We start from the raw sequence: 26,551 nt of genomic DNA, 5'->3' as shown, positions 1-26,551 counted from the left end.
AGGTAGAGGTTCCATTTTATAGATGAGGAAACTGAGGCTTAGAGAGTTTAAGTAATTTGCCAGGTCACTAGCTAGTAAGAGGCAGAGTCAGGGGTTTGACCTCAAAGACTGAGTTCTCAACTACTCTGTTCTGACACTAGTTAGGTCTTCAAGAAAAGTTTGTTGAGTTGATGAACATTTTCTAAAGTTATTAAATTGAACAGTCATCAATGTCTCTTCCCCTTTCTTCTCTTATAATTTTTTTTGGGGGGGAGTTGAAGGGTGATTAAGAGATGAAATGGGGGAAATTAGAAGGGAGGAAAAGGAACTGGAGAATTAGCCCCTGAATGAAACACTATATTATTATGTATTAAATATTAAACTCTATATACACACAAACTTTAAAACACTAAGGCAATAAAAAGGTGCATGGCCATTCAACATGACCATCATACCTGAACACTGATGGTAGATGGGACATTTGCTACCCAAGTGGTCAACAATTCCACCCACTTCCATACCACTTCAAGCGACTCATTTTCCCAGCACTCCATTCCATTCTCCTCATTCGATTTCCCTGCACTCTGCTCTACTCCACTCCACTCTTCACCATCCCATTTCATTCCACTCTTCTCCATTCCATTCCATTCCGTTCCATTCCTCTTCATTCCACTCCATTGCACTTCATGCCATTCCATTCCCCCCGCATTTTGCTTCACTCCATTCCACACCTTTCTTTATCTTTCTACAAACTTTATAACGTATTAAGCACTACGTTCAGATGCTGGAGATGCAAAGTTGCATAAACACAGTTCTTATCCTCACATTCGGATTTTTCCCATCATCACCTGGTACCAGACCACCTCAACTCACAGCCTAGTTATACTAAGTCAATCCCAAATCATCACAGACCAGGGCTATCTGATAAAGAAAACAACTGACACACAAAGAATTTCTTTTTACTGAATTTGAAGCAATTAAGTTGAATGATTTTATTTCTCTTTTATGCTCTTCTAGGTATTGAGATAGAGTACCTTTCAAAATTACTTTCAAAGGACAGGAATTTTACCTCTCAAGTGACTTTTCCCTTCCAAGTATCTAACTACAGCTATTTATAATTAACTGTTACAGAGTAAATGTTCATGCTAAATCAAATGATGATCTAGCAGAGATGCCTTGACTAAAGCATTAGAGTCATGGAAACTGCAATTTTAGAAACTGCCTTTGGAAGGATCATAGCTTTTACACACTCATCTTCCCAAGACATGGTTAAGATTTTGCCTGAGCTTCAAGGAAAAACTGGGACATGAATCATGACTTGATGAATACTCAGTATGTAGTCATTCTGGTGCCCCATCTGGGAGTTCATAAACATTGCAGTGGATTTCACTTTAGAAGAAGACAAAGAAACAAAACCCAAAACACACCCTGCTCTGTATTTACCATGACCTGAACCTGTAAATCCAACTCTGACGCTAGGTCACATGAGCTCTGTAACACAGTGCTGGGTTGGCCCAAGGGCCAGTGTGCCGGCCGCAGAGCTCTGGAGCTCAGTGTCCTTGACTCATCCCAGTAGAGCCTGGCCACCCCTGGGAGCTCTCTCTGTGTTTGTTTCACAATGGTCAAATGTGAGCAAAAATGGGGAAATAGTTTTGCTAAAAGGCAATCCTTGAGTGTTCAGGCAGATATGTTTCTATTATAGTTATTATTCAGCATGTTTCTTATTTGACATACTTCATATAGATATCAGTATAGTATGTGATATATATGATATATATCTATCAGTACAATCTATGCTTAATTCTTTTTCTGTACTAATATATATGTGTATAATATATGCTATATACTTAAAATATACACTTAACTTTTTGTGTGTTAGTTGTGGAAAAAATTATATATAATATATAGAAATATATATATATATATTTTCAGATGTGAGTACTCTTACAAACTGATGTTAGAATGACATTTTGGCTGAGACACATTCAACCTAAACAAGAAGGTGCTCCACCAAGAAGCATTCAATTTCAAAATAACTGGCAAATCTCACTGACATCCATGGCTAGAAGGGCTCAGGAGTTGGAGATTTAGGGAAAGTACGGTGCCAATTCATGATGGCAACCTCAAGTACCAGTTCTCCTGCTCTCATTTCCTGTCTCCCCTCCCCACTTTCCAAGCCCAGACAAGTCTGAACCCGTAATGATCAGAGTAGGAGAGGTGGGTAAAAAGCTAGGTGGGAAGTGGGAGATTTTGGTCAAGTTCCCTTTTTCTACTTTAAGCCCAAAGGAATGGGGTGATAGGAGAGGAAAAGCTAACATTTAAATTGAATTCAGAGTCTGGGTTACTTCCTGAAATTAATATCTTTGTTAATAGGTTGAGAGTGAGTGTTGGGTTTTAAAGTAATATAAAGAGCATCCAGAAAAGTCATCAGACCTTCCTAAATTCTATTCAGAGGTAAGGGAAGCACCAGTTTGCAGGGAAGATTTATAGTAAAGGAAAAGTGGAGATAAAAACAAAGTTCCACAAGTTGCTCAGTGTTGGTTATGTTTGCTTTGTGATTAATAAGAAGTATGTGCTTACTAGCCAGGAACCATACACAATAGCAAATTCTGCACAATGCAAAAGAAAGCAAAACCCTAAAATGGGTGTTAAGTCATATGCATAGTGTTGGGCTTCTACTTTCTTTCAATTATTTGGTTTATTAGAAAATGGCTAAAGACTGCCAAATGAAACAGCATTTTTTATTCGCCTTTGCAAATTACACTTTTGGAATGACAATATTATTGCCCCAAAGGGTGGCCTATAACCCTGAGTGGTAAGCAGAACTGAGCGGATGAACACTTCAAGCTGAAATACTACGTGAGCAGACTCTACGACCGCACCATCGCCGCTCCCCAGGCATCGGACCCGTCTGTCATTTTCGGGCTGCCGATGCGGAATTGGTATGTGACTTAGCTTATTTGACCATGTTCACAAATCAGTCCTAGATTCCTGAACCTTCCATTGCTTTGTGAAGAGTCACAAAGAGACCACTCTCTTATGAGCAGAAACGACTGTGACATAGATGCAGGGGAATTTGCAAGGTACTGATGTCAATTTCTATTTCCTGTTTTTAGGTGATGCCTAAGACTGTGAACCCTGACTTTGGTTCAGAACTGTGGCCAACCTGCAGGAGTGTGGTTTTGACATCGCAGCCTAATTATCTTTACCTTATAAAGATGTAGAACTTTTAGTACTATCTCGAAGATTTTTTTCATCATGCAAAATGCATTCATGCATTGTTAGCAGCCAGGACACAGAGGACCTAATCACCCATTGAGTAATGGCATTGCCAGCAGAGGGAATCTGTTCAAGCAACGGGCTTTCTGAGACCCTTCTAAGTCACCCTCCACACCCATTCTCCCCTTACCTGTTCCGTGGTGCTGGAGAAGGGCCGAATAGTCCAGGGGACCCAAGGTGTCTCTGTAATTCCAGTCATCTGCAGATCGGGGTGCTGCCTCTGTCTGCTGTTGTGGCTGGAGTGTTCTGTTGTACTTCTGGTGAAGGCTTCTGTGGTGTTCCTAATAAGGTGTTCCAGGCTATATGGAAGTGCATTTAAAGTAGTGGGGATTTGGGGCGGAGCCGTGTTTCTAGTGCTCCTCACTGAAACTTCTGCTCCCAGGACAGCTGAGGTAAAGAAAGGACAGTTGCTAAAATTACCTTCATGTTTTGTGGATTCTTCACATAAAAGCAATTCAACTTTAAAAAAGAAGACATTTTTCATAACAGGCATGTGGATGAGTTTCAGTTATATGAAAAATCAAGGGTCTTGGAGTGTGACAATGCCAATTTGCCCTGTTCAAGCCACCCATCCTTTATCCATCTATTGATATCATAGGGTCAGGGGAGTTGTGGAAACTGCTCCCACAAATCCCCAGCTCTGTGTAGAAGACAGAATTAAATTTATTCTATGAGCATTGAGGGAGTCACGAAATTGGCTTCAGGGGGTCTGTGAATCTTGAAAAACTTCCTGCCAAGTCCTGAATATATGTCCATGTATACTTTTTTTTCTGTGGGGAACTTTCAGAGCTTTCATTCAACTTCTCAAAAGGGTCATTAAACAAAATACCAGGTTGAGAATCACAGCTAACAACTTACCTAACTTCGTCATGAAGACTGATGATTCCCAGGAAAGCAATGACTTTCTCTTACCACAGTGTAAACTGTGTGAGTACCAGATCCTGGGATGGTTGTAGTTTCTAAGCTCCCTATCTGCTGGAAGGACAGTCAGGTGATTTAAAGCTTATGAGCTGGTGCGGTTAATTTATAGCTTTACTTTGCAAGGCTGAATTGTCCATACCTAAAAATAATTGATTTATGAATTAGGTTCACCTAGCCATAATTTTAAAACGTGCTCTCCGTCTGTTGGGAATCTTGCTAACTATGCGAATTTTGATTCAGTGAAGATCGTCAGAGCCCGACCTCCTCACAGGCCCCCAGGAGATGCCCCTGCTGGTGCTGATGGTCTTCGGACCACACTTTGTGTAACAAGACCTAGAGAACAATTGTATAATATGAAGCATTGGAAAGGTCTGTAAATTAGGGGCTGACGTGGTATGTTTAGATGCTTCTATCAACTCCATCATATGTCAGGGTTTCCTGGGACATAGAATCTTGCCCAATTAGATAACTATAACTTTGAAAAGTTTCTGGTTTACAAACTGGCAGACAAAAGATTTTATTTTTCACCACTCCTTTAGTGGTTCATTCAACCAACTATTTCTTCTTTTTTTTTTTTCAAGATTTATTTATTTATTTTAGAAAGAGAGCGAGAGAGCAGAGGGGAGGGGCAGAGAGAGAGGGAAAGAGAGAATTGCAAGCCGACTCTGCCCTGAGCGCAGAGCTGACCCGGGGCTCGATCCCAAGATCCTGAGATCATGACCTGAGCTGAAACCAAGAGTCAGATGCTTAACCAACTGTGCCACCCAGGCGCCCCACAGCCATTTCTTAAGCAACAACTATGTACTGGTGAAAGTCCCCTGAAGAGGCTATTGATGTTGGCCTTTCCCCTGTTCCGGTCCACCTTATTGAGCCCTCTTTTGAATCTCATTTATTTCCATTCCAATTTCAACTGACGTATTTTATGTGAGTATAAAGAAGAGGGGGATAAGGCACAAAAACAGGATAAAAACAGAAAAAGTATTTTTAAAATTTAGTAAGATGTGAACATCAGCAGTTCTCTTAAAGCTTCTTTAGTCTCTTAAATTTCATGAAGTAATCGTGACTATCAAGCATCCTTCCCTTGAGATGTGGAAGGTCATGCAAACCCTGTACGGGGGGGTTGCCAGACTTAGCAAATAAAAATACATGATGCCCAGTTAAATTGGAGTTTCTGATAAAGAATTCATAATTCATAATTCAGTTAGCATATCTCAAATATACAATATTGCAAAGGTTATGTTACATATGACATATTATATTGGGAATATACGTATACTGAAAAATTGTAACTTATCTGAAATGCAAATGTAATCAAAGGTTCTGCATTATACCTGACAACCCTACCTGTACATCTACTAGACCTAGACTTTGATAGATTTTTGGACATTCCCACTAGTTTCTGTTTGTTTTTTCCTTCTGAATCTTGTGCCGCCCCCACTGTTACTGTGCCCACGTCTCCACTCTGAACATAGACCAGATTTATTTATCCCTGGGATGTTTTCTACATGACAAACCCACTTGTTCTATTAGCAATATTCTTTTATGATAAACTCTAAGAAGCAGTCTTAATTTTCCAGTCTTAATTGAATTAGGTGCTAGAATGTTCCTTCAAGCAGACATTTGCCTGTTGTTGGGATATAAACATTTCTGTATGTGGCGATTAGTATTTTGGTTATTTTGAGCTTTGGCTAATGCTGACCCTCTGAGTTGACTACCACTTATGACGATTTTAGCTTTCAGACCCTCAAAAAAAAATTTAATGATGGGTTAGGACAAAAACAAGCTTCCAAATATGTAGCATGTAATTATGTGTCTTAGCATGTCAACCTATGCTTACTCTTCTTCACTAAGGAGCAGTTGGTAAGTTCTTATCCTAAGAACTTTTTTTTATTAGTCAACTTACATGATTAATTCAATGGATGAATCAGGACTCTCCCAAAATTAAATAAATGATCAAAACACTCTTAAAAATTTCTTCTGTGAATAACATAGCTTATTACCATTACATGTAGCTTTGGAACATCTTATGGAAAAAATGTCAGTCTTCTGTGATTGTCTTTAATTAACCTTCTAAATGTATTTTTAAAACACTCCAAATGAAACAAGTCCATTTTCCTTTTTAGGCCACTACCTTTTTTCCAAAGGAAGAATCTAGAGAATATCCAAGGCCAGTACCCCTTCATTTTGTGACTGTGTTTTTAACTTGTGCTATTTAAGAAGCAGGAAAGAAACTTCAGTCTTAACATTCAATTTCCAAATTTTGTGCATTTTAAAGCAGTGGTCTGCAAACTCTGGTAGGCATCAGAATCCCCTTTGGAGCTTCTTAGAATACTGAAGTCTTGGCCCTTCACTAAGAGATTTGGTGTGGGAACCAGCACCTGCAGGTCTAAGTTTCTTAGTGATTGTAATATATCTCTAACTATAAGGTTTTATCCATATACACAATATGAGCCAAACTGAATTCTAATCATTCTTTACATGGGTATTGAAGGATTTTAAAGTAAATGGGAGGAGAGAAAATCCATTACAGAAATATATAAGGCAATCAAAATACATTAATCTTTTCATCTCCTGAACTCTGTTGAAATGGGTGCTATGAAATTATATTAAAAATAGTAGATCTTTGGATGTTTTGGTATCTACAAATTCTTCTGATGTTCTTTAAAAGGGTATATACATTTTACAGTTCATGAAAGAGCAAGATGTGTTTTGACACATGCAAGGAAAAGTTCTTACACAATGGAACAATATGTTGAAGCTATTTTTAAAAAGCTTTATTGTACCATTGCTACCACATTGTTTCCACATTATACATAATTCCTCTTAGAACACAATTCAAGATAAGAGACACCATCCCGGGTCCAATTTAATAGATTTTAGCACGTAAGTTGTAAAGAGCTCATCTATAAGATGATTTGCAATGACAGTACCATACCAAGACCATATTTTGAAAATATATTTTTAAAACACAACACATAGTTTATCAGTTAGTCTATGAATTAGCTCAGATATGATCAATAATAGAAATGTGATTTTTGTATAACGATAATAAAAATACACAATTTGTTAATTCCCCTCCCTTAAATGATACGAATAACTTTCAAGCATGTTGAAAACAGAATAACTTGAACAGAACACATTTTGGAGATAGAAAATTTCAACTATATTGGGACTTGCTTTTCTGTAGGAAGATGCCAAATATAATATGCCTTTTAAAAGCGGGGAAATAATGTGGAAAAGATATAACCAATGAAACAGAAGTTACCTTAGAAAAAGGATGATTTATGTTTATATATTATACATTAAATATATTAAAGAAGATTGCTCTAGGCATGTGGTCTGGGTGTCTTTATAATAATCACCTGTGACCAACAAAGAATAACCAGACCCTAGCTTAAGGTTTCTAAAGGTTCACGATTGGTGAATTTAATATATAAGATTGGGGCGCCTGGGTGGCTCAGTCGTTAAGCGTCTGCCTTCGGCTCAGGTCATGATCCCAGTGTCCTGGGATCCAGCCCCGCATCGGGCTCCCTGCTATGCGGGAAGCCTGCTTCTCCCTCTCCCACTCCCCCTGCTTGTGTTCCCTCCCTCACTGTGTCTCTCTCTGTCAGATAAATAAATAAAATCTTTAAAAATAAAATAAAAAAAAATTAAAAAAAAGAATAACCAGACCCTAAAAAGGAAGTAAGCCATTGAAGATGTTATCAATAGAGATGTTAAAAGGATTTAAGTTCCCTGGTTAGCTTTCTATAAAAGACCAATCTTAAAGGCCCTTGTTGGCAAACCTGTAGGGACCCCTTTCACTCTTGAGAGCTTTTTCTGTATCTTCACTTAATAAACTTCTATCGCTTTACTCACAAAAAAAAAAAAAAAAGGAGGGGGATGTGAATTATAATAGTCTAAATAATTTCTAGAAATGGTAAAAAGAATAACATTTCAGAAAATGTCATCAATAAAATAAAGGGTACATAAAAAAAAAAGGGTACATATTTAAATTTGAGAAAGTAAACCAGGAGGTGAAAAGTTTGTGAAGAGATACCAAAGACAGAGAATTTGCAAACAGTGGGAGACATAACAAATAAATCAGAAGTCATTAGAATTTCATTGGCTATTAGAATATTCAAAAAATACTTTACAGACTTAAAAAAGATCCAAGATTAGAAGTAAAGAAAGTAAAATTAACAAATGGAAGTTGACAAGGCATAGGAAAACATCAAAGCAGAGCATAGTAAAAAAAAAAAATAAATGAAAAACTAATTAAAACAGTACCTTTTAAGAGCCAGTAACATAAAAAAAAAAAAAAACAAAGCCAATTATTACTCAACTACTATACTAGGAGTTGCATTAGGAAGATGTGCCTGGTGTATCCCATGTTTTCTTTTGGGACGTGTATGTATATTAGATGGTGGGTAGAAGGAAACTAGGCTGCCTAGAGGAGGAAGAATGGCTTTTAAATTCATCACTATCAGGGTGTGGGAGAGGGATGCTGAAGCAGGTGCTACTTTACTAGGGTCAGGAAAAAGGGAGATGGAGAGTGCGTGAATTACTTGGTGTGCCCACAATAGGCACAGTGCCTAGGGCCCATGAGATTATAAGGCCTACAAAATCATTTAATTTCCTTAAAAATTAAAAAAAAAAAAGAACTTTCAGAGTCAAAGAAAATGTTTGTTTAATATTTTTTTTTCCCACACAATAGGAAAAAATGAGGATTTGGAGGCCCATGAAAATCTATTAAATTATTTAATTGATTACTTTATTTTGGGGGGAAGGGAGGGCCCCACAAAGACATAAGAGCTCGGGGCTCATGAAAGTCAGATGTAGCCATGGGTGTGCCCTGATGAATTCACTGACATGTCACAGGCTGAAAATGGTTGAGGGGCTCTGGATGCTGTGCTAGATATTTTTCAATGATCACATAGACCATCTATCAGTAATCAATGATCATATGATTTCCAATGATCACATAAATCAAAGGTCAATAGCAAGGCCTATGTTTCTATAATCATGTAAGGAGAAAACAAACCCTAACCCTATGACAGCCAATTTGGTCAAAGTAGGGTTTGTATGTACAAAAGTCACTGTGTTTTGTTTTGTTTCGTTTTCCCCCTTAAGCTCTCTGTATTTACAAGCATTCTCACCAATCACTAAAGGAAACAGCTTCTATTAAAACCCTTTCTCCCAAGAGTATACAGGATTGCTTACCTATTACAGCGCTTATGCATTTTATTCCCTCACCCACATAACTACAATTAAACAATTACTTTAATCAGCAGTTACCACAAGTCTGGCAGCAAAATGGTTTTTACTTCAGCAGCGAAATCTCTTTAAGTGATTTCACTAGCTCAGTCATGTTAGGGACATTTGAAAATATGTCTGCAAAAATTTTCCTGAATGAGTGAATCTATAGTAAATGCTAAGTAAGTGCTGATTGGTTAGCCAACATCCTACATACAATGTTACTTCTCCCTACAATACGAAACACCTGAGTGAAAGTAACTATTTTATTTATTTTTTTAAAAAGATTTATTTAGTTATTTGAGAGAGAGAGTTCAGGGGGAAGGGCAGAGGGAGAGGGAGACAAGCAGACTCCCCCTGAGCACAGAGCCCAACTTGGGGCTCCATCTCAGGACCCTGAGATTATGACCTGAGCTGAAATCAAGAGTCTGACGTTTAACCGACTAAGCCACCCAGGTGCCCCAAAAGTAATTATTGTAGATAGCCATCTAACTGTTTATAAGTAGGGAGACTTGGCATCCTTTGGAAAAGTGATGGCTGGAATTTTATACCCTTCATCTAGAAGATCTACAATTACTATGTTTAAAGAGTTTGTCAATTAGAGATTTGGACCTCAGAATGCATTTTTATTCCTAAAGCAATAATCTTTTTTAAAAAACTAAATGTGTGATCATGTAAAATTGCATTATTATTGAATAGAACAGAATTTGTTTTTTTTCCTTATTCTTTTCGCATTATTGATAACTGGTTTGTGTTAATTTATAGAATAAGATTCTGAAATTATATACAAGGGATTTCTAAAAATTATATTCTTAATACAATGACTCTAAAGACGTAGCTGTACAATGTAACACGAATACGTCTGAGGAAAAATTGAGTCTATCAGTTACCTTTTTGTTTTATTGACACATTGCTAAAGGTAAAATTGTTTCCAAAGAGCTGGATATCTGACACCTGATTGACAAAAGAATATAGGGAGAGAATGCATTTTTTCAATTTTTAGCCAGTTATGTTAGCATTTTGGAGATGATGTTTTTATTATTGCTCTTATGACTCAGAATAATAACTATAAAGGTCTAATTTTATAAATTGGTTATAAAATGTTGATTTTTCTTTTTTTTCAAGATTTTATTTATTCATTTGAGATAGAGAGTGAGAGAGAGAGACAGCACTGGCAGGGGAGGGGTTAGAGGGAGAGGGAGAAGCAGGCTCCCCACTGAGCAGAGAGCCCAACAACAATATATATAATTGTGCTACCAGATTATGATATTTAGTTATCAACGCTTTAAAAAAGGAAACTTGGAGTCATTCATTGCAAACATCTGAATGCCATTTAATTTTTCATAATGGGTTCTCTAGCTAATCAATGAGCTTTCGTGCTATGGGTCAACTCATATCATTCAGTATCTTTAATCAGTGGTAAGTTTGACATAGACCAGAAAAACATCTGTAAGCTTATAATTGTGTTAAAACAAACTATGTATTATACATGGGTATTCAAATACAAGATTTTTTTTTTGTACCACAATTGTGCAAATTTTCATTCTGCTTTTTTCTAGAAGTCCATTTTTCTTCCAGCCCACATTGTTGGACATGTTTTGGATACAGCATGTTCAGAGGTTAACTGTAAATGGTCTATTTCATCCACTTACTTTTGAAGTAAAGTCCATCATTGGACGTGTTCTGCATGAAGGCCAAAGGAAATCACTTTTTCCATTAATTATCTTCTATCTTGAATAACTCTTTGCTGATCCATATCTACTTTTTAAAAGTTCCAGTGAAACTTTCTGCTAAATAAGGTTCTATTGGGGGCTGGGAAAGAAACTTACTTCTTATGTTTAATGGTACAACAGGAATATTTATAATGTTTCTGTATTGTTTAGGACAGGCCTCACTCAATGAACTATAGGAAATGTACAAATTGGTGTTATGTGCTGTATATTCTCTGATAAAGTTGAATTTTCTAACTGACTTTTATAGTTTTTATCTTATTCTCATAGAAGTTTTATAAGCTCAGGACTATATAGTCAACTTCTATTGTAGAAGAGCCATTGCATTCAACTAGCATCTAATTAAATACTTATTTCATTTATGAAATGAATGAGTGACAGAAAACTGTCCAAGGATCAGCATGGTGAAAAGACTCATATAAGCCTCAAAAATAAACACCTAATAAAAAGATGTAAAAGTACAGTGAATGCTGACCCCCAAATGGGGTTATGGATCAAATTTTTTAAAAAAAATCAGGTATTAGCCCAAATTTCTTGAAACTGAATCTTGAAGGTGGTAGGAGAGAAGAAATGATGGCAATGAGTTCCTTCCCTCCCCCAGGTGATTCTTATGTAGTCAGTTGGGCAAAATTCTGTGGTTAAGCATTTGGAAAACACTGTATGATGGAATGTATACTGGACAAGGAGTTAAGAAATTTGGGTTCCAGTTAGACCTCTGCCACCAATTAGTCTGGGATAATTCACTTGACCTTGGTAAATTTCAGTCTCTTCAATGATGGGCCTCATTTCTAGATAATATCTCCAGTGATTTGTAAGGTCTGCTTGTACCTAATATATAATGATTCTATTAGTTTTTTTTTTTAAGATTTTATTTATTTATTTATTTGATAGAGAGAATGAGAGAGAGAGAGAGCATGAGATGGGGGAGGGTCAGAGGGAGAAGCAGACCCCCCGCTGAGCAGGGAGCCCGATGCGGGACTTGATCCCGGGACTCCAGGATCATGACCTGAGCCGAAGGCAGTTGCTTAACCAACTGAGCCACCCAGGCGCCCCGATTCTATTAGTTTTATCTTGCATGACTTCCTAAGGCAAATCTCTACTACAGGAGTAAATAAGCAATAAAATGATTAAGTAAAATAGAAAATTAAGGGTGCTCAGTCGGTTAAGTGTCAGACTCTTGACTTCGGCTTAGGTCATTATCTCAGGGTCCTGGGATCAAGGCCCAAGTCAGGCTCCCTGTTCAGCGGGAAGTCTGCTTCTCCCTCTCGCTCTGCCCCTCCCCTTGCTTGTGCGCACTCTCTCTCTCTCACTCTCTCTCAGATAAATAAATAAAATCTTTAGAAAAAAGAAAATTAAGCTGTATCCACAAAAAAAATCCCTAGCACAGGACTGAATTGGGTGCTGCACCAGGAATTTCTGCACTTGTATGCAAGTTTTTACTTGTACCTGTCATCTAGATTATATCCATCAACGGTCAACAAGTTAGAAAACCCTGTGGCTACACATTGGTTCTTACCATTTCAAAAGGTACCTCTTGTACCTCTAAACATTAGTACAAGAGATTTGCAAAGGTGCAATGTATTTTCCCATCTTTCCAGTCTTCTCAAACACCATTCTGATGATCTACTAGTTCCTCCTAATCAGAGAATAGAAGTGTCTACATCAGCAAAATTAACAATTTCCTGATCATTGGCTTTAGTCATTACATATGCCTGATTTATATTGCTACATTGAATGGTATCTAACCAAAGTGCCTACAATATGGTACAAAAGAGAAACCCAAGAAATATTTGTTTAATAAAAGCAGCAAGGAAAGAAGGGAAGGTAAAGTAAGAGGTATAAGGAAAGATGTTGGGCTTATTTAATGAGAATAATGAAGTTTTCCACATCAGTAGGAGCCACACAATCCATTTCCAATAGCTTATCAATCTCCCATAGACATTGTGTTGAGGTAAGCAGACATCCCTTTAATGTGAAACAAACAAACATAACATAACATGGAGCCGAAGAACGTTCAGAATCAATTCTGAAAAGGAAAGCTCACCTTTTTTTAAGCAGAGGCTTCCATTCACTGGTTTTCCCTCCTGGTTGATATCTATTTTCATCCAGCTATGGAGGTATTTCCTGTCCTTCTTGACCACTACCTTGGAGCCTTGTTTCTTGAGAAAGAGAGAGGTATTTTCCACCTCAAGGAACCCTTCCTGCTCATGGCAAGTCCATCGGGGTGCCTGGGAGCAGTGGGTAGAGATAGCTGATAGGGAAGGACCACGAGAATTGGAGATGCCCAGGCACAGAGCAGATTTAACATGAAGGAGTTTTCCATCCTCAGTCCACATCCACTGCTGGTTCTGGCTGGTCCCATCACACAAACCCACGACCACTCTCTTATTTTTGGAAAGGCACTCTTGTTTATGGACATGGACGATCTGAAACCCCTCTGGAAGATGAGATACTCATAAAGTACTATGTAGCAAATTAGAAGGCCCATCAGAAAACAAAATAACCCACCCACAAATCAGCCAAGTGACAATATGAGGCTTACTTATCTTTTGCTATTGCTATCGTTTTGAGTGAATATTCCCAGAGTCAACGCATGTAATTTAAAATCCCAAGGCTAACAGTGTCAAAATGTCATACTTTGCTCCTTTTCTTTTACTTTCCCATGGCTCAGGGAAGAAAACACACTCCCACTGAAATGATGAAGGGAAACTTGGGAAAGACACAAAACCATCCAAAAAATATGGTGTGATATTTGAACCCAATTAGTTAAATATGCTGAAGTTATGAAAAACCTCATTCCCTTTCTAACTATTTTAACTCTTTCTATCTCATTACCATCCCCCATTCTAAAAAAGCCCCTCTTTTCCAATTCTTAAGTTACCACTGTAGTATTTGTATACAAATTGCATAGTTTGAATACATGTTTAAAAATTGGATGTATTTATCCAAAAACAAAACAAAACAAATTTGCCCACCCATCTAAACCTTCTTAGCTATTAGCAACCAATGGAGGTAATGATGATCACAAACACCATTTCTTACAGTCCTGGAGAGAAGCATTTCTCTATATTGTGACAATATCTACAACAATCCCTCAATAAGTAATAGACTAAAAAATATCAGCATTTCTTGACATAAAAAAAAATCAAACATTCAATTGTTAAACATCGGTATTAAAAAGTGAAATATTCAGACTCAGAAACCATTTTCTGAACTTTTGCCTAATTTGCTCAGCTCTTTCATGAAAATATTCAGACCTTCCTTCCAAATAAAACACACCACAGTTCTTCACCCCTGTATTTATAGCTCCTTAGACTTTCTTTAACACACACAAAAAACAAACCTATAACCTGATAAGGGAAGAAACATGGAGAATGCCACAGACTGTTACACAATAATCAAAATTTCTCCTCAAGGTGCTTCACTCTGTGGTGTAAAGATGCCATTTCAGGAGCTGCCCAAGGCATTTGGAGGACATGAGGAGGCCATTTATTTTCTTTTAGAGAGAAATCTCAACGGTGTGGACATAGCTGGCTCCTTTAATTCTCCCTCCTCATCGTCTTTGGTTAAACTGCCATGAAGACCTGGCTCCATTTCTGCCGAGTTCAGACACTTTTCAAAGGACAGAGACTCCTCTGCTGGCTGGTGGAGAAACACCGCAAGAGAGAGGCAAGCCCACTCACCTGAATTCCCAAAGATCCAGCAGGTAAGAATCGCCATGTAAAATTCAGCCTCCATTTTCCACTTAACAACTGTTCATGCTTCGCTTGGGGGGGGAAAAAAATCTCCCAGATAAGAGAAGCAAAGGCTAGGAAGGAAATGTGCCTTCATGGTGGGGGAAAAAGTCAGTGACGAGCACTTCCTCCTATTGAATTGTTTGGGGAAGTTTTACACCAGTGTCCTTCTGTCTGTTTCCTTAGAAAGAAGGGATTATGATTACCTCTCCTTTTTTACGGAGAAAAAATTCTGGCCTCCAGGAGTAGAATAAAACTTCTAAGTTTTCTCCTGCATCCCTGTGGCACAGGACGAGTTCTTAACCTCAAGAGGGAAGAAAGGAATTGTAATCTTAGGTAATTGAATGTTCCTAAAACATTACATCTCTTCAGGTGATGTTGATTCTGCTGAATAAACACAAGCCTTGTAATTTATGAGGGTCTATGACAAGTCATATAAAGACATAAACATGTACTGTTTGTGTAATGATATGCTGGAAGTCTATTGCGGAAAACCACATAATGATGGCACTTCTAGATCATTATCCCTTAAGTGATGACAATATTACTTTGTGAGATAGTTATCTCCACTGGGGAGAGGCGGAGACTAAAATTAAACCCATCTCATTACCTACGTCAGGCTTCCCCCAAAAGATAATAGCTTCTTTCCAATAGGAAAAAAAGTAGATGCTTTACTCAATACTTAGTATTAAGAGGGGCGCCTGGGTGGCTCAGTCTTTAAGCGTCTGCCTTCAGCTCAGGTCATGATCCCAGGGTCCTGGGATCGAGCCCCGCTTCGAGCCCCGCATCGAGCCCCGCATCGAGCCCCGCATCGAGCCCCGCATCGGGCTCCCTGCTCAGCGGGAAGCCTGCTTCTCCCTCTCCCACTCCCCCTGCTTGTGTTCCCCCTCTCGCTGTGTGTGTCTCTCTCTCTGTCAAATAAATAAATAAAATCTTTAAAAAAAAATTACTTAGTATTAAGAGTAGTTTATTGGCAGTATGAAACAAAGTCAACATAGCTGCATTAAAAATTCATATTTGAGCAGAACATCTAGTGTTTGCTGAGTGCATTTTTTTAACTTTATTTGTCTCTTGAGGATTAAAACCTTTCAGAAATTTAAGAATATCCATGGCAGCATCCTTTTGAAGAACTTCTGGAAATGGGACAGGTTACTTCATTCCGAAAGGCATCTGCCTTTTTTGGGGGCGAGAGACTCTAGGTAGACAGAATATTCAAAAATTCCTTCTTAGTAAAAGAGAGACAGGTATTTAAAATTCTGGATACATTATAGTTGCTACAAATATGTTTTTCCCTTTTAAAGTAAAATGACTCACAATGTAGAAATACAGTGGCTGGGAGTTCTGGAGCAGAAACCACCTCTATGCACAATAATAGAGAGTAAATACATATACATCCAGTGACAACCATTGTGCTCTGTAATTGATTGACAGGAGGTACTGATAAATACACATTTAATAGGTAATATTATCAAGACACATTTCCATATAAAATAGTACTGCTTTTGATTTTTTTTTTCCAAAAACAAGGACTTATTTGTTAAAAATCTATTATCAATCACTTGCGACCTTAACGGCAAGATTCTGGTAACTGAGAAAGGTAATAGCACTTAAAACAGGAACAGTTTAACAGCTGACAATCCATTCACAAGACAGGTTTTGCAAACATTAAAGCATCTAAACACACAATAATAATTTCCTCAGCAGCTCTTCCAGTTGTTATCTGATGACATATGTCACCAAGGATTTTGTAACATACATTCTGTGTGGCAGATAGTCAATACGGACAAAACAAAATCCTCAGCGGTGTGAGAAATCTATTCTACCTCCATCAGCATAGGACCTTCCGAATAATTTCGGGGATGCTTACAAATGCATTCATATACACAAGGCGCTGGCGATCCGTCATTGTCGCCATCTTCCACAATCCGTGCCACAGCTTGGCCTCAGGACTTCTCTTTCCTTCCACTGCAGGAAGCTCCTTCTAGAAGCCTCAGGTGGGTAATTGGTTAACTACCCCTAGAGCTGGATGGTCTGGTCAATCTTCAGAGAATCACTGGACAGTTTCGGCCGAGAGTCTGCTCTCATACAGGCACAGAGCATGATGCACAAATTCATACTGCTCGCTGGTTTGGACCATTCCACCCCTACAAGGAAGAGATAATACAATAACTTCTTAGTGCTTACAGTCTGCAGTCTTAAGTCACAGAGATCTCATCCAAGCTAGGTACTATGCCAAAGACACAGAACAGTTGACTTGCTGATTCTTTTGTGATGCCTCTTACCTGTGTCCAAATGACCCCACTGGTGAGCCTAATATGCTAATGTATAGAAAGGCATTAACACAGTGCCCGGTAATCACTAGACACTTGATTAATTCCACCTACATACCATTACTGGGGAGGCGGGACTGCCTATTGGTTAAATACTTAGACTTTGGAACCACCCAGGCTGTCAGAGTTGAAATCCCTCCTATACCAATTCTTAGCTGTGAAATTCTTACACACATTGTCTTAAAATGGTCTTTAAGTATTTTATGGTTTTAATGTTATTATAAATATTGGTTTTGGGGGCGCCTGGGTGGCTCAGTCGGTTAAGCGACTGCCTTCGGCTCAGGTCATCATCCTGGAGTCCCGGGATCGAGTCCCCCATCGGGCTCCCTGCTCGGCGGGGAGTCTGCTTCTCCCTCTGACCCTCCTCCCTCTCATTCTCTTTGTCTCAAATAAATAAATAAAATCTTTAAAAAATAAATAAATAAATAAATAAATAAATAAATAAATATTGGTTTTGATTTCACCTCTAATTGTCCATTGCTACTAAATAAAAACCTTTTCTGTTTCAGTTTCCTCCTCTGTTAGAGTGGGATAACAACAATACCTATTGCACAGGATTCTTGGCGAGGGTTAAAGGAATTCATGGACCTGGAGTGTGAGTATCACTTCTCAGGTGCCTTATCATTCATCTCATGTTAAAATGGTTTATGCATATGGTTTAAAATTGAAGGAGGTTTAGCAAACAAAACTCAACTGTGAAGTGTTGCTCTTTGTACACGTAAAAAGAACAACTACCCTGGAATGGTCTGTTTGAGTATGTGATATGGAAACAGCCTTAGTCTTTAGGTGTGGTGTGCTGGGTATCTAAACACAATAGTGGGCGGGCCCTTAAATGAGCTGGGGAAGAGGGAATTGGCTCTTGCTTTTTTCCCCTTTGTTATCATCATTATCATCACTGGTTACTCAGAGGTACCTTTTGTTACAGGATTAGTAGAAGGCTGCTTCTCATTATACTTTTATAGATAAAGTAGATACATCATATTTTGCTCTTTATAATAAGGGTTATTTACTTGGCAAAGCTACCCATAGTAGTATAAATGTTACTTACAGCTCATGCTCACTGAGTAACTGTAGCACTATTAGGAATCTCTATAACTGTGTGATCATACAACTCATTTTGAAATTACTAGCCAGTTCTCCCTAGTGGTTGTTGCTATCATTCAAAATAATTCTTTCTAGACCGTGTAAGCACTCAACTTAAAAACAAGATATATTGTTTCACTGTACCGTGATTTCTGGTTAATGGTAATAACTAAGACTGAGCTTATATCTATGTTTATTTGTCAACCTCTATAAATATAAGCTTACCAGATATTAAGATATTAAGCCTCATCCTTCTAAACTAAGCACAGATGTTAAGTTAGTAAGATTTCATCCTTCTAAATTAAACTAAGCATCTTGACGTGATGTCAAAATGATGTATTTGGCAAGAAAAAAAGGTAAATTTGGGGGGGCAGCAACTTAATGGCAGAAGTATTTATCAGTCTTTTCTCCCCAAACTAGACATTTTGTTGTACTGAAGCCAACTTTCTGGCTAATGTGTTTCTTGGTCATAAGTTGACAACAGAAATGGCAACCTGAGGATGTGGCAATTCTTCTTAGCTGGGATGGTAACATCTGGGCACACCCAAAGCCAAAGCAGCTGGCCAAAAGATGCTGGCTTCAACTGTGAATCTTAAGAGATCCAGCCACAGGAAATATTAGGGCAGCTCGAGGGAGCTGGCCTCACGTAGCTCAGAGAACCATCAGTCTTCCCCCTTGAATTGCCGGTGGTATGAGGAGCCTTCTATGTGCTCCATCTCCTGGGCTCTGGTCTCTGAACTCCCTCACCATTTACTTCACTTTGAGGTAAACTCTTCCCTTTCTTGTCTCTTCTGGTAAGCACTGGTATTTATCTGTCTAACTGGTGAATGAACAAAGACATAGTCCAAGTTTTCAGACCCATGTGACCTCAAATGGGTCAGCATTTTCTTACTCGGAGTGTATTTTCTCTGACGTTCTGTTAACTAACTCAAGGGTGTTTCAGCCAGCTAAGATGGGGAAGATGGGGAAACAAACTGATCAGTTGTAGGCTAGCAAAATTCTTGTGAGTCTGAAAGCTTAAGGAAGGTATATGAGAAATTATGTTATTTTCCACCTCATTTGGAAAGAATTGGCATCAGAGGGATTCTCAGAGATCATTTATGCCTATCGCAGGCACAATGTAGCCTTTCCAGAAGGGAGCAGTCTACAAGGCAGATGGTCAGCTGGTTTCTGCTGGGATGCTCAGTGGGGAGGCGAGCTACCATAAGAAGCAGCCTTTCCCCAAGTTGCAGGAAAGCTTCTGAGGAGATCAAAATGAATCTGCTCCTTTCTAACTGTCACCCCATTGGTTGAACTGAAATAACCCCCAAAAAAGTCTAAAGGCTCCTCTTGTAGTCACACAATAGCTTTCTAAATGCTGGAAAACAACCATCAAAGTCCTATAATCTTTTCTTCTCTAGACTAAACATCCTGTGGTCCCTCAATATTTCTATAACGCTTGGTTTCCTGGTCACTCACCAATCTAGTCTCCCTCTTCTGTAGGCCGTTTTATCAAAGATGACCTTCTTAGAGTGTTGTGTCTACTCCCGACAGGGTCTAGTCAGTGGGACTATTTTCTCCTTTGAGCTGCATGTCATAGGCCAATTAGTTTGCATTTGCAGGTACATCAGATGATAAGATGTCACCGTGCCCGCCTGGAGCCCGGTGCCCAGCAAGCATTTTAGGATATTGACTGAAGGTTTGGGCTAATGAAAAAGTCTGCAGGATTTTTTTTTTTTTTTTTTTTTTTGGAGTGTGGAAATGACAGTTCGCTCTCATCTTGTACTTAAGCTATTGAATTTTTGAAACTAAATGCAGGACTTTTTATTCATTCCTATTAATTTCAACTTGGTGGGGTACCTGGGTGGCTCAGTCGTTAAGTGGCTGCCTTTGGCTCAGATCGTGATCCCAGGGTCCTGGGATCGAGCCCCGCATCGGGCTCCCTGCTCGGCCGGGAGTCTGCTTCTCCCTCTCCCTCTCCCCCTACTTGTGTTCCCTCTCTCTCTGTGTCTCTCTCTGTCAAATAAATAAGTAAATAAATCTTCAAAAAAAATTTTCAACTTGGTTTCAGCATGAAGTTCTTATTTATTATCACCACTATTTATATCATTCAATGTATTAGCTTTTCATTTCTCACTCCCAGCTTTGTGTCCTCTAGATATTTAACAAGCATGCCTTACTTCTTTTTAACTGTCATTTATAATGCAGTAGAAAAAAAGAGGGCCAAGGTGGGGCCTTTATTATAAGTAATTGGATATCATGTTATATACCGTCTATCCTATTCCAAAATTGTTTCCAACTAGGTTGTAGGTCCTTTAAGGTCAGGCATGATGTCATAGTCTTCTCATACATGCAACAGTGAAAATCACTTACTAGTCCTAAGTAAATACCTGCCATGTAGATTACCCAGGACATGTTATTTTCATCTCATATGGATGCAAATAAACTGGGCTAAAAGAAGGCAAGGGGCATTACGGGATGCAATCACCGGAGTCTGGTTCAAATTCAGGGACTTGTCACCATCGTCTCTGAAAATATTTAATAAACATCTAATTCTATATATTGGTATCGAGAATACTTTGTGGATCTTTGCATGAACTTAAAAATGTAGGATCACCATACAGATCTTACACAGTCTTTTTATTGGCTGGCCACAGTAAAAAAAATACAAGGAGCTAATACAGTTCCTGTATACAAAATTCAGTTATAGGATAAATGAATAATGCTAGATTATATGGAACCCTCAGGAGAACCCTGTAAAAATTCATCCCCAGGACAGCTCTGACTTGGTTCCCAGGTACCTTTCATGTCAGACTGGGCTCCGTGGACTTAGTGAAGTCCAGATCCATATCACTGATGTAAAGCTGGTAACACAAGCTGGTCTTTGAACGTAAGAAGCAGGAGTGCTCTTTTTATTACTTTAAAAACCATCCTCCAACTCCCTTTTATTATTTTTTTTAAAGATTTTGTTTATTTATTTGACAGAGAGAGAGACACACACAGCAATAGAGGGAACACAAGCAGGGAGAGTGGGAGAGGGAGAAGCAGGCTTCCTGCTGAGCAGGGAGCCCGATGCCGGGCTCGATCCCGGGACCCCGGGATCATGACCTGAGCCGAAGGCAGACGCTTAAAGACTGAGCCACCCAGGCGCCCCCTCCAGCTCCCTTTTAAAGTGGGCACTAAAATCACCTTTGACCTCCAATAGATCATAGTTTAAATTCAACCTAGTTTGTTTTTAAAAGATTTCCATGCTGATCAAGATGATGCTTCAGTGGAGAAGGCCTAGGGGGCCCAAAATAGACGCACCATCATGAGTCAGGCAGCATGCACCACCATTACTCAATACATTGTATTAAAGCATCGTCTGTCCTGGAGCATCCTTTAGGTACAGAGCTGTTTCCCAGAGTTCTAGATTTCCCAGATCGAAAAGAAACAAGGTATGCTTGTCCAATACCTTCTGCAGAGCAGGAATTAGTTTATAAAAAAAAAAGAGTGGGGAAAAAAAATACAGGGCAAGGGGACCCAGTTAGTTGTAAGAGGGGTGGTTGCTGTGAAAGGTTTGGAATGCCAAGGTGTCAGGTTCATCACCAGTAGGGACCAAAGTGGGTTAAGAGAGGAAAAGACACCATACACTGCTGTCAAGACAAATCCCTTCTCTAACACTAGCTGCTCTACCTTACTACAAAGCCTTTGCAACACTCCGTTTTCTCGTCTGCAAAGTGATGGGGTAATAACCTAACGGTGCCTACCTTTGAGCACTGCTGTGAGAAAGGAATGGGACCATCCATTTAAAATGCTTAGTACACAGCAGAGCACATACAGATACCATACTGCAGGCTATTGTTCCATTCTGGTTACTCTTTGGTGCTATCTGGTTGAACAGGACTGCCTGGAAGGCTCTGGGATGGGGCCTCTGAAGGCCTTGGAGAACTAAGAACACACCTGGCAGAGGACACGATATTCCCTGCTGGGGCAAGCCTAGATGGAAAGATCCAAATATGTTTCTAAATATTAACCAGCCTAGAAGTCTGCTACAGCAGGGGCAGGTGATGTCATGGAAAGAAGTGGGCTTGGAGTCTGACAGATTCAAGTCTGAATCCTTGTTTTTGAACCTACTTGCTTATATGATTTTGGACAAATCACTTAATCCTTCCCGGCTGGGGTTTCCTCACTTATAAAATGACATTAATGCCAAACCCTGTCATTGTGAGGATTAAATGAGTCAGGCCATATCAATGTCTAGACAAAAGGCTCTTCACAGAATTCTTTTTTTTTTTAAGTTTTGGGTTTTTTTTAAGATCTTATTTATTTATTTGCCAAAGAGAGAGAGCACAAGCAGGGGGAGCACCAGGCAGAGGGAGAAGCAGGCTCCCCACGGAGCAAGTGGGACTGGATCCCAGGACCTTGGGATCATGCCCTGAGCCAAAGGCAGACACTCAACCAATTGAGCCACCCAGGCGTCCCTCTTCACAGAATTCTTAAAAGCCTAAGGTTCTGCAGCGGTCCCTGAGGCCATGGCGGGGTGCAGGAGGTTGGATTTTAAGACTAGCATTCGGCGGCGGCCACTGAGCAGACGGGACTTCACTTGCACGCGCACCTCGCTCCGCTTCCTCGGCAACCATGTCTGACAAACCCGATATGGCTGAGATTGAGAAATTCGATAAGTCCAAATTGAAGAAGCCAGAAACGCAAGAGAAAAATCCACTGCCTTCAAAAGAAACGATTGAACAGGAGAAGCAAGCAGGCGAGTCGTAATGAGGCGCGCGTTGCCAATATGTACTGTATATTCCACAAGCATCGCCTTCTTATTTTCCTTCTTTTAGCTGTTTAACTTTGTAGATGCAAAGTGGTTGGATCAAGTTTAAATGACTGTGCTGCCCCTTTTCACATCAAAGAATCGAGAACTACTGACAACCAAGGCGCCTGCCTCTCCCATCTGCCTGTCTGGCTGGCAGGGAAGGAAAAGAACTTGCATGTTGGTGAAGGAAGAAGCTGGGTGGGACTACAGTGAAATCGAGAGAAAAAACCAAGCTGGTCCAGGGTGTCCTGCAGGCTGTAAAATGCAGTTTAATCAGAGTGCCATTTTTTTTTTGTTCAAATGATTTTAATTATTGGAATGCACAATTTTTTTAATATGCAATAAAAAGTCTTAAAACCTGAAAAAAAAGAAAAGACTAGTTCCTAATCCCAGTTTTTACCAAGGCAGTTGTGCCTTTTATTTATTTTGTAAGATTTATTTATTTTTATTTTTTTTGAGAGAGAACATTCATGAGCATGGGGTGGGGGAGGGGCAGAGGGAGAGAGAGAATCTCAAGCCCACCGCTCAGCAAAGCGCGGACGCTGACTCAGGGCTTGATCTCACGACCCTGAGATCATGACCTGAGCTGAAATTAAGAGTCGGGCGCCCAACCGACTGAGCCACCCAGGAGCCCCTATTTTATTTATTTTTTAATCGTTTTTTTCATGTTGGTATTCTGTGGAAGATTTTTTCTTCCAATTATTTTGTTTCCCATTGTTCATAAAAAAGTTTGAAAGCCAATAGCCTGGCAAACAGTATTTACCTAGTAAGGTTTCAAGTTTTGCAAGCTTTTAAAAAAATTTTTTTTAAATTAATTTTTATTTTTAAGTTTTTTATTTAGAGAGAGAGAGAGAGAGAGAGAAAGCACATGCATGTGAGCAGGGAAGGGCAGAGGGAGAAGGAGAGAGAATCTTAAGCAGGCTCCATGCTCAGGGTGGAGCCAGACTCAGGGCTCCATCTCATGATCCTGAGACCATGACCTAAATCAAAATCAAGTCAGATGCTTAACCAACTGAGCCACCGAGGAGCTCCAAGTTTTGCAAGATTGAAATGAGAGAATCCATAAAATGCTTAGCACAGTGATTGCTATTTAGTGAGTACAAAAATACATACTACATTTTTTTTTTTCTTACTCTTTTGGTAAGTGCTTGGCTAACACTATGCCTAGGATGATCATACATCTCATTTGCTTGGGACAGTCCTGTTCACTCTTGTGGTCCTGTGTAACTCTTACTAGAGCCACCCTTCACTTACAGAAAGTGTCTTGCTTTGGATGGTAAGTTTTTTGTTCACCCTAATTATGCCCTGTGCCATGCCATGGAAGAAAGTCGTTCCTTTCACTACACAAGTGGTGCTGACCGCAAGGCTCTGATTTCTTGGTGGCCATAGAATATGAACACAGTACTTGGCGAGGCCAGAGAGGATTCAGATATACCGCCCTTCTAGAAATGTCAGATATCTCCTAGCACATTAGCCTGACCAAACACAAAAGTCAGCGTCTTCTGTCTCCATGCCGGGAAGCTGGGGGTAGGCTCAGGTTAGAAGGAAAAGAAATGTAGTTTTTTCCTTTTGCTACTTGGGAGGGTGTGTTGACAAAAGCCCTCCAGATGCCCAGGAGAGAGATTTGGTTTTTAACATGTTAAAATTGTGACCTTTTGTGACTATTAACTCACACATACAGAGGGCAGCAGCCTTTCCTGCTGCACCGCCCAGCGCGTATCCGGTCTAATCAGTAGACAGAAGAAATTCTACAGCGGTGACTCACTTCTGAGCTAACAATGGAACTTGCGCTCCTTGGCTTCTTATTATTTTTGAATCTGGAATTCTTTTGGTAAAGTTTGATACAGTAAATTTAGAACAAAAGGTGTGGACGTTAATGTGCCTCATGGGTAAAGCTTCGACAGCTTGGGCGTGAGTCAAGCCAGGCTCATGTCTGCGTCCGTAACTCAGGTGTCTTGAACAAAGGTTTTCCCCAGGTCTTTATACAGATGTCATATCAAGGAGGGAGAATTTAAACATAAATGTTCTGATTCATTGTGACCAGGTATTCTGAACATAGACACTTTCTCTGGAAGAGCTGTGTTCCAAAGTATTTCTAGGGCATAAAAGCCAGTACAGATCCAATGATAATCCAATCATAGTTCAATACTCTAGCATAACTTGAATTCCATTTTTTTCCCCCTGAAAATTAACCAATTTTTTTCTGAACACCTAGGTTAACACTCAATTAACTCCAAGCTGAGAAGAAGGAAAAGGTTGTCCTGGCAACTACTTGGGAGATTCATTTGGCATAATCTGTTTTATAAGAGGACCTCTTGTTAGGGTGTCAGGAACTGTGATGTCAAGTAAATAAGTCCATACCAATTTCTGGGGCTTTATTTTTAAGTTTCCTTAAAAGAAGTAAACCAAAATGTTTAATTTCTGATCTTCAAATGAGATCTTTGAAATTCACTAATTAAGGGGATCTTTGCAATGAGTTGGGAATGCAGAGAGATATGGATAAATGTAAGGGTAGGGTTGCTAAAAATTATCCGAACAGGTGGAAATTTTAGCTTTGGAATTATTTTAAACAAGTTTTGGAAACAAAGAATACTTTGGGGACATATATTAGCCTAGAAAACTGATGGCTTATATATACCTCCTCTTGGATTGTTACAGTTAAAAAAAAAGAGAGAGAGAGAGAAATCATCACACTAGAGTGATTAATCAAAACATTTAAACAATGATATGACGCACACTGGAAGCATTTTTCTATCCTGTCTGGGAAGCCACAAGCAAGGTCTTTGGATGTCATTCCAATTTAGGCCTCCAAGGTAAGGATGTACAAAGACAACAGCAGATTTCACCAGTGACTCTCTAAAAGGAGGATTAGACAGATTGTTTCCTGTTTCTGGGGAAGAAAAAAAAAAAAAAAGGGAAAGAAAAAGGCCTTGCGACTGTATAGTATTTTATGTGCTTCACTTCCCAAATTCTGTTTTCAAGTTCTTCCAGTGTCCAAAGGTGCCAAACGAGATTAAAAGAAATATGATGGGAAGAATTTGTCCGAGGTCAACCTGCCATGGAACCCATTCCTTTCATCCCTGCCTAGATGTCTTCTGGTGGCCACATATTGTTCTTTAGTCCTTCTTATGTGCATAGAAGGCATTTTTTGAGTTTTCTGAGCCATTTTATTATGACGGATTATTATTATTTTTCAAAGGGACACGCGTATCTTTCATATTCAGTGTATAAATGACTTTCTGTCACACAGAAGCCTAAATGAATCTTTTGTAGCAGGAGCTAAATATGGTAAAAGCTGTTGGTTTAGCTTTAACAGCAACTAGAGTTATCAGTCAGATGGTACAGTCAGAACAATGTGGTGATATTTAAGATTAGAAGATTTAAGGGGCTCTTGGGTGGCACAGTTGGTTAAGTATCCGATTCTTGGTTTCGGCTCCGGTTGTGATCTCAGGGTCATGAGATCGAGCCCCCCAGTCGGGCTCC

The 26,551-nt window shown here is 39.3% G+C and overlaps 3 protein-coding genes across 4 annotated transcripts in view; 1 reads left to right on the top strand and 2 right to left on the bottom strand.

Annotated features, from left to right (window-relative positions):
* The window catches only part of PTPRB (protein tyrosine phosphatase receptor type B), a 114,688-nt gene extending 99,702 nt beyond the window's left edge, over window positions 1-14,986 (bottom strand). For both annotated transcript variants that reach the window (XR_008505942.2, XM_045872962.3), the window contains exons 1-3: window positions 14,828-14,986; window positions 13,189-13,581; window positions 3,389-3,645 (exon numbers count right to left, since the gene is read on the bottom strand). Coding sequence is in view for 1 of the 2 variants with exons in the window: in XM_045872962.3 (XP_045728918.1) it covers window positions 3,389-3,645; window positions 13,189-13,581; window positions 14,828-14,882 (705 nt within the window). In the remaining variant the exon portion in view is untranslated. The remainder of the gene's footprint in view (window positions 1-3,388; window positions 3,646-13,188; window positions 13,582-14,827) is intronic.
* An 844-nt stretch (window positions 14,987-15,830) lies between these two features.
* The window catches only part of PTPRR (protein tyrosine phosphatase receptor type R), a 240,307-nt gene continuing 229,586 nt past the window's right edge, over window positions 15,831-26,551 (bottom strand). The window contains exon 14 of the mRNA XM_045872961.3: window positions 15,831-17,022. Within this exon, the coding sequence (XP_045728917.2) occupies window positions 16,929-17,022 (94 nt within the window). The 3' untranslated portion in view covers window positions 15,831-16,928. The remainder of the gene's footprint in view (window positions 17,023-26,551) is intronic.
* LOC123843501 (thymosin beta-4-like) lies at window positions 22,804-23,442 on the top strand. The gene has a single exon (XM_045872960.3). The coding sequence runs from the start codon at window positions 22,891-22,893 to the stop codon at window positions 23,023-23,025; it is 135 nt and encodes a 44-aa protein (XP_045728916.1). The 5' UTR covers window positions 22,804-22,890; the 3' UTR covers window positions 23,026-23,442.

The sequence above is a fragment of the Mirounga angustirostris genome, unplaced genomic scaffold, assembly GCF_029215605.1.
Source record: "Mirounga angustirostris isolate CCGP_5_RB_7025 unplaced genomic scaffold, mMirAng1.0.hap1 SCAF_5, whole genome shotgun sequence".
Lineage (NCBI taxonomy): Eukaryota > Metazoa > Chordata > Mammalia > Carnivora > Phocidae > Mirounga > Mirounga angustirostris.
This window is presented reverse-complemented; position numbering and strand designations above follow the sequence as displayed.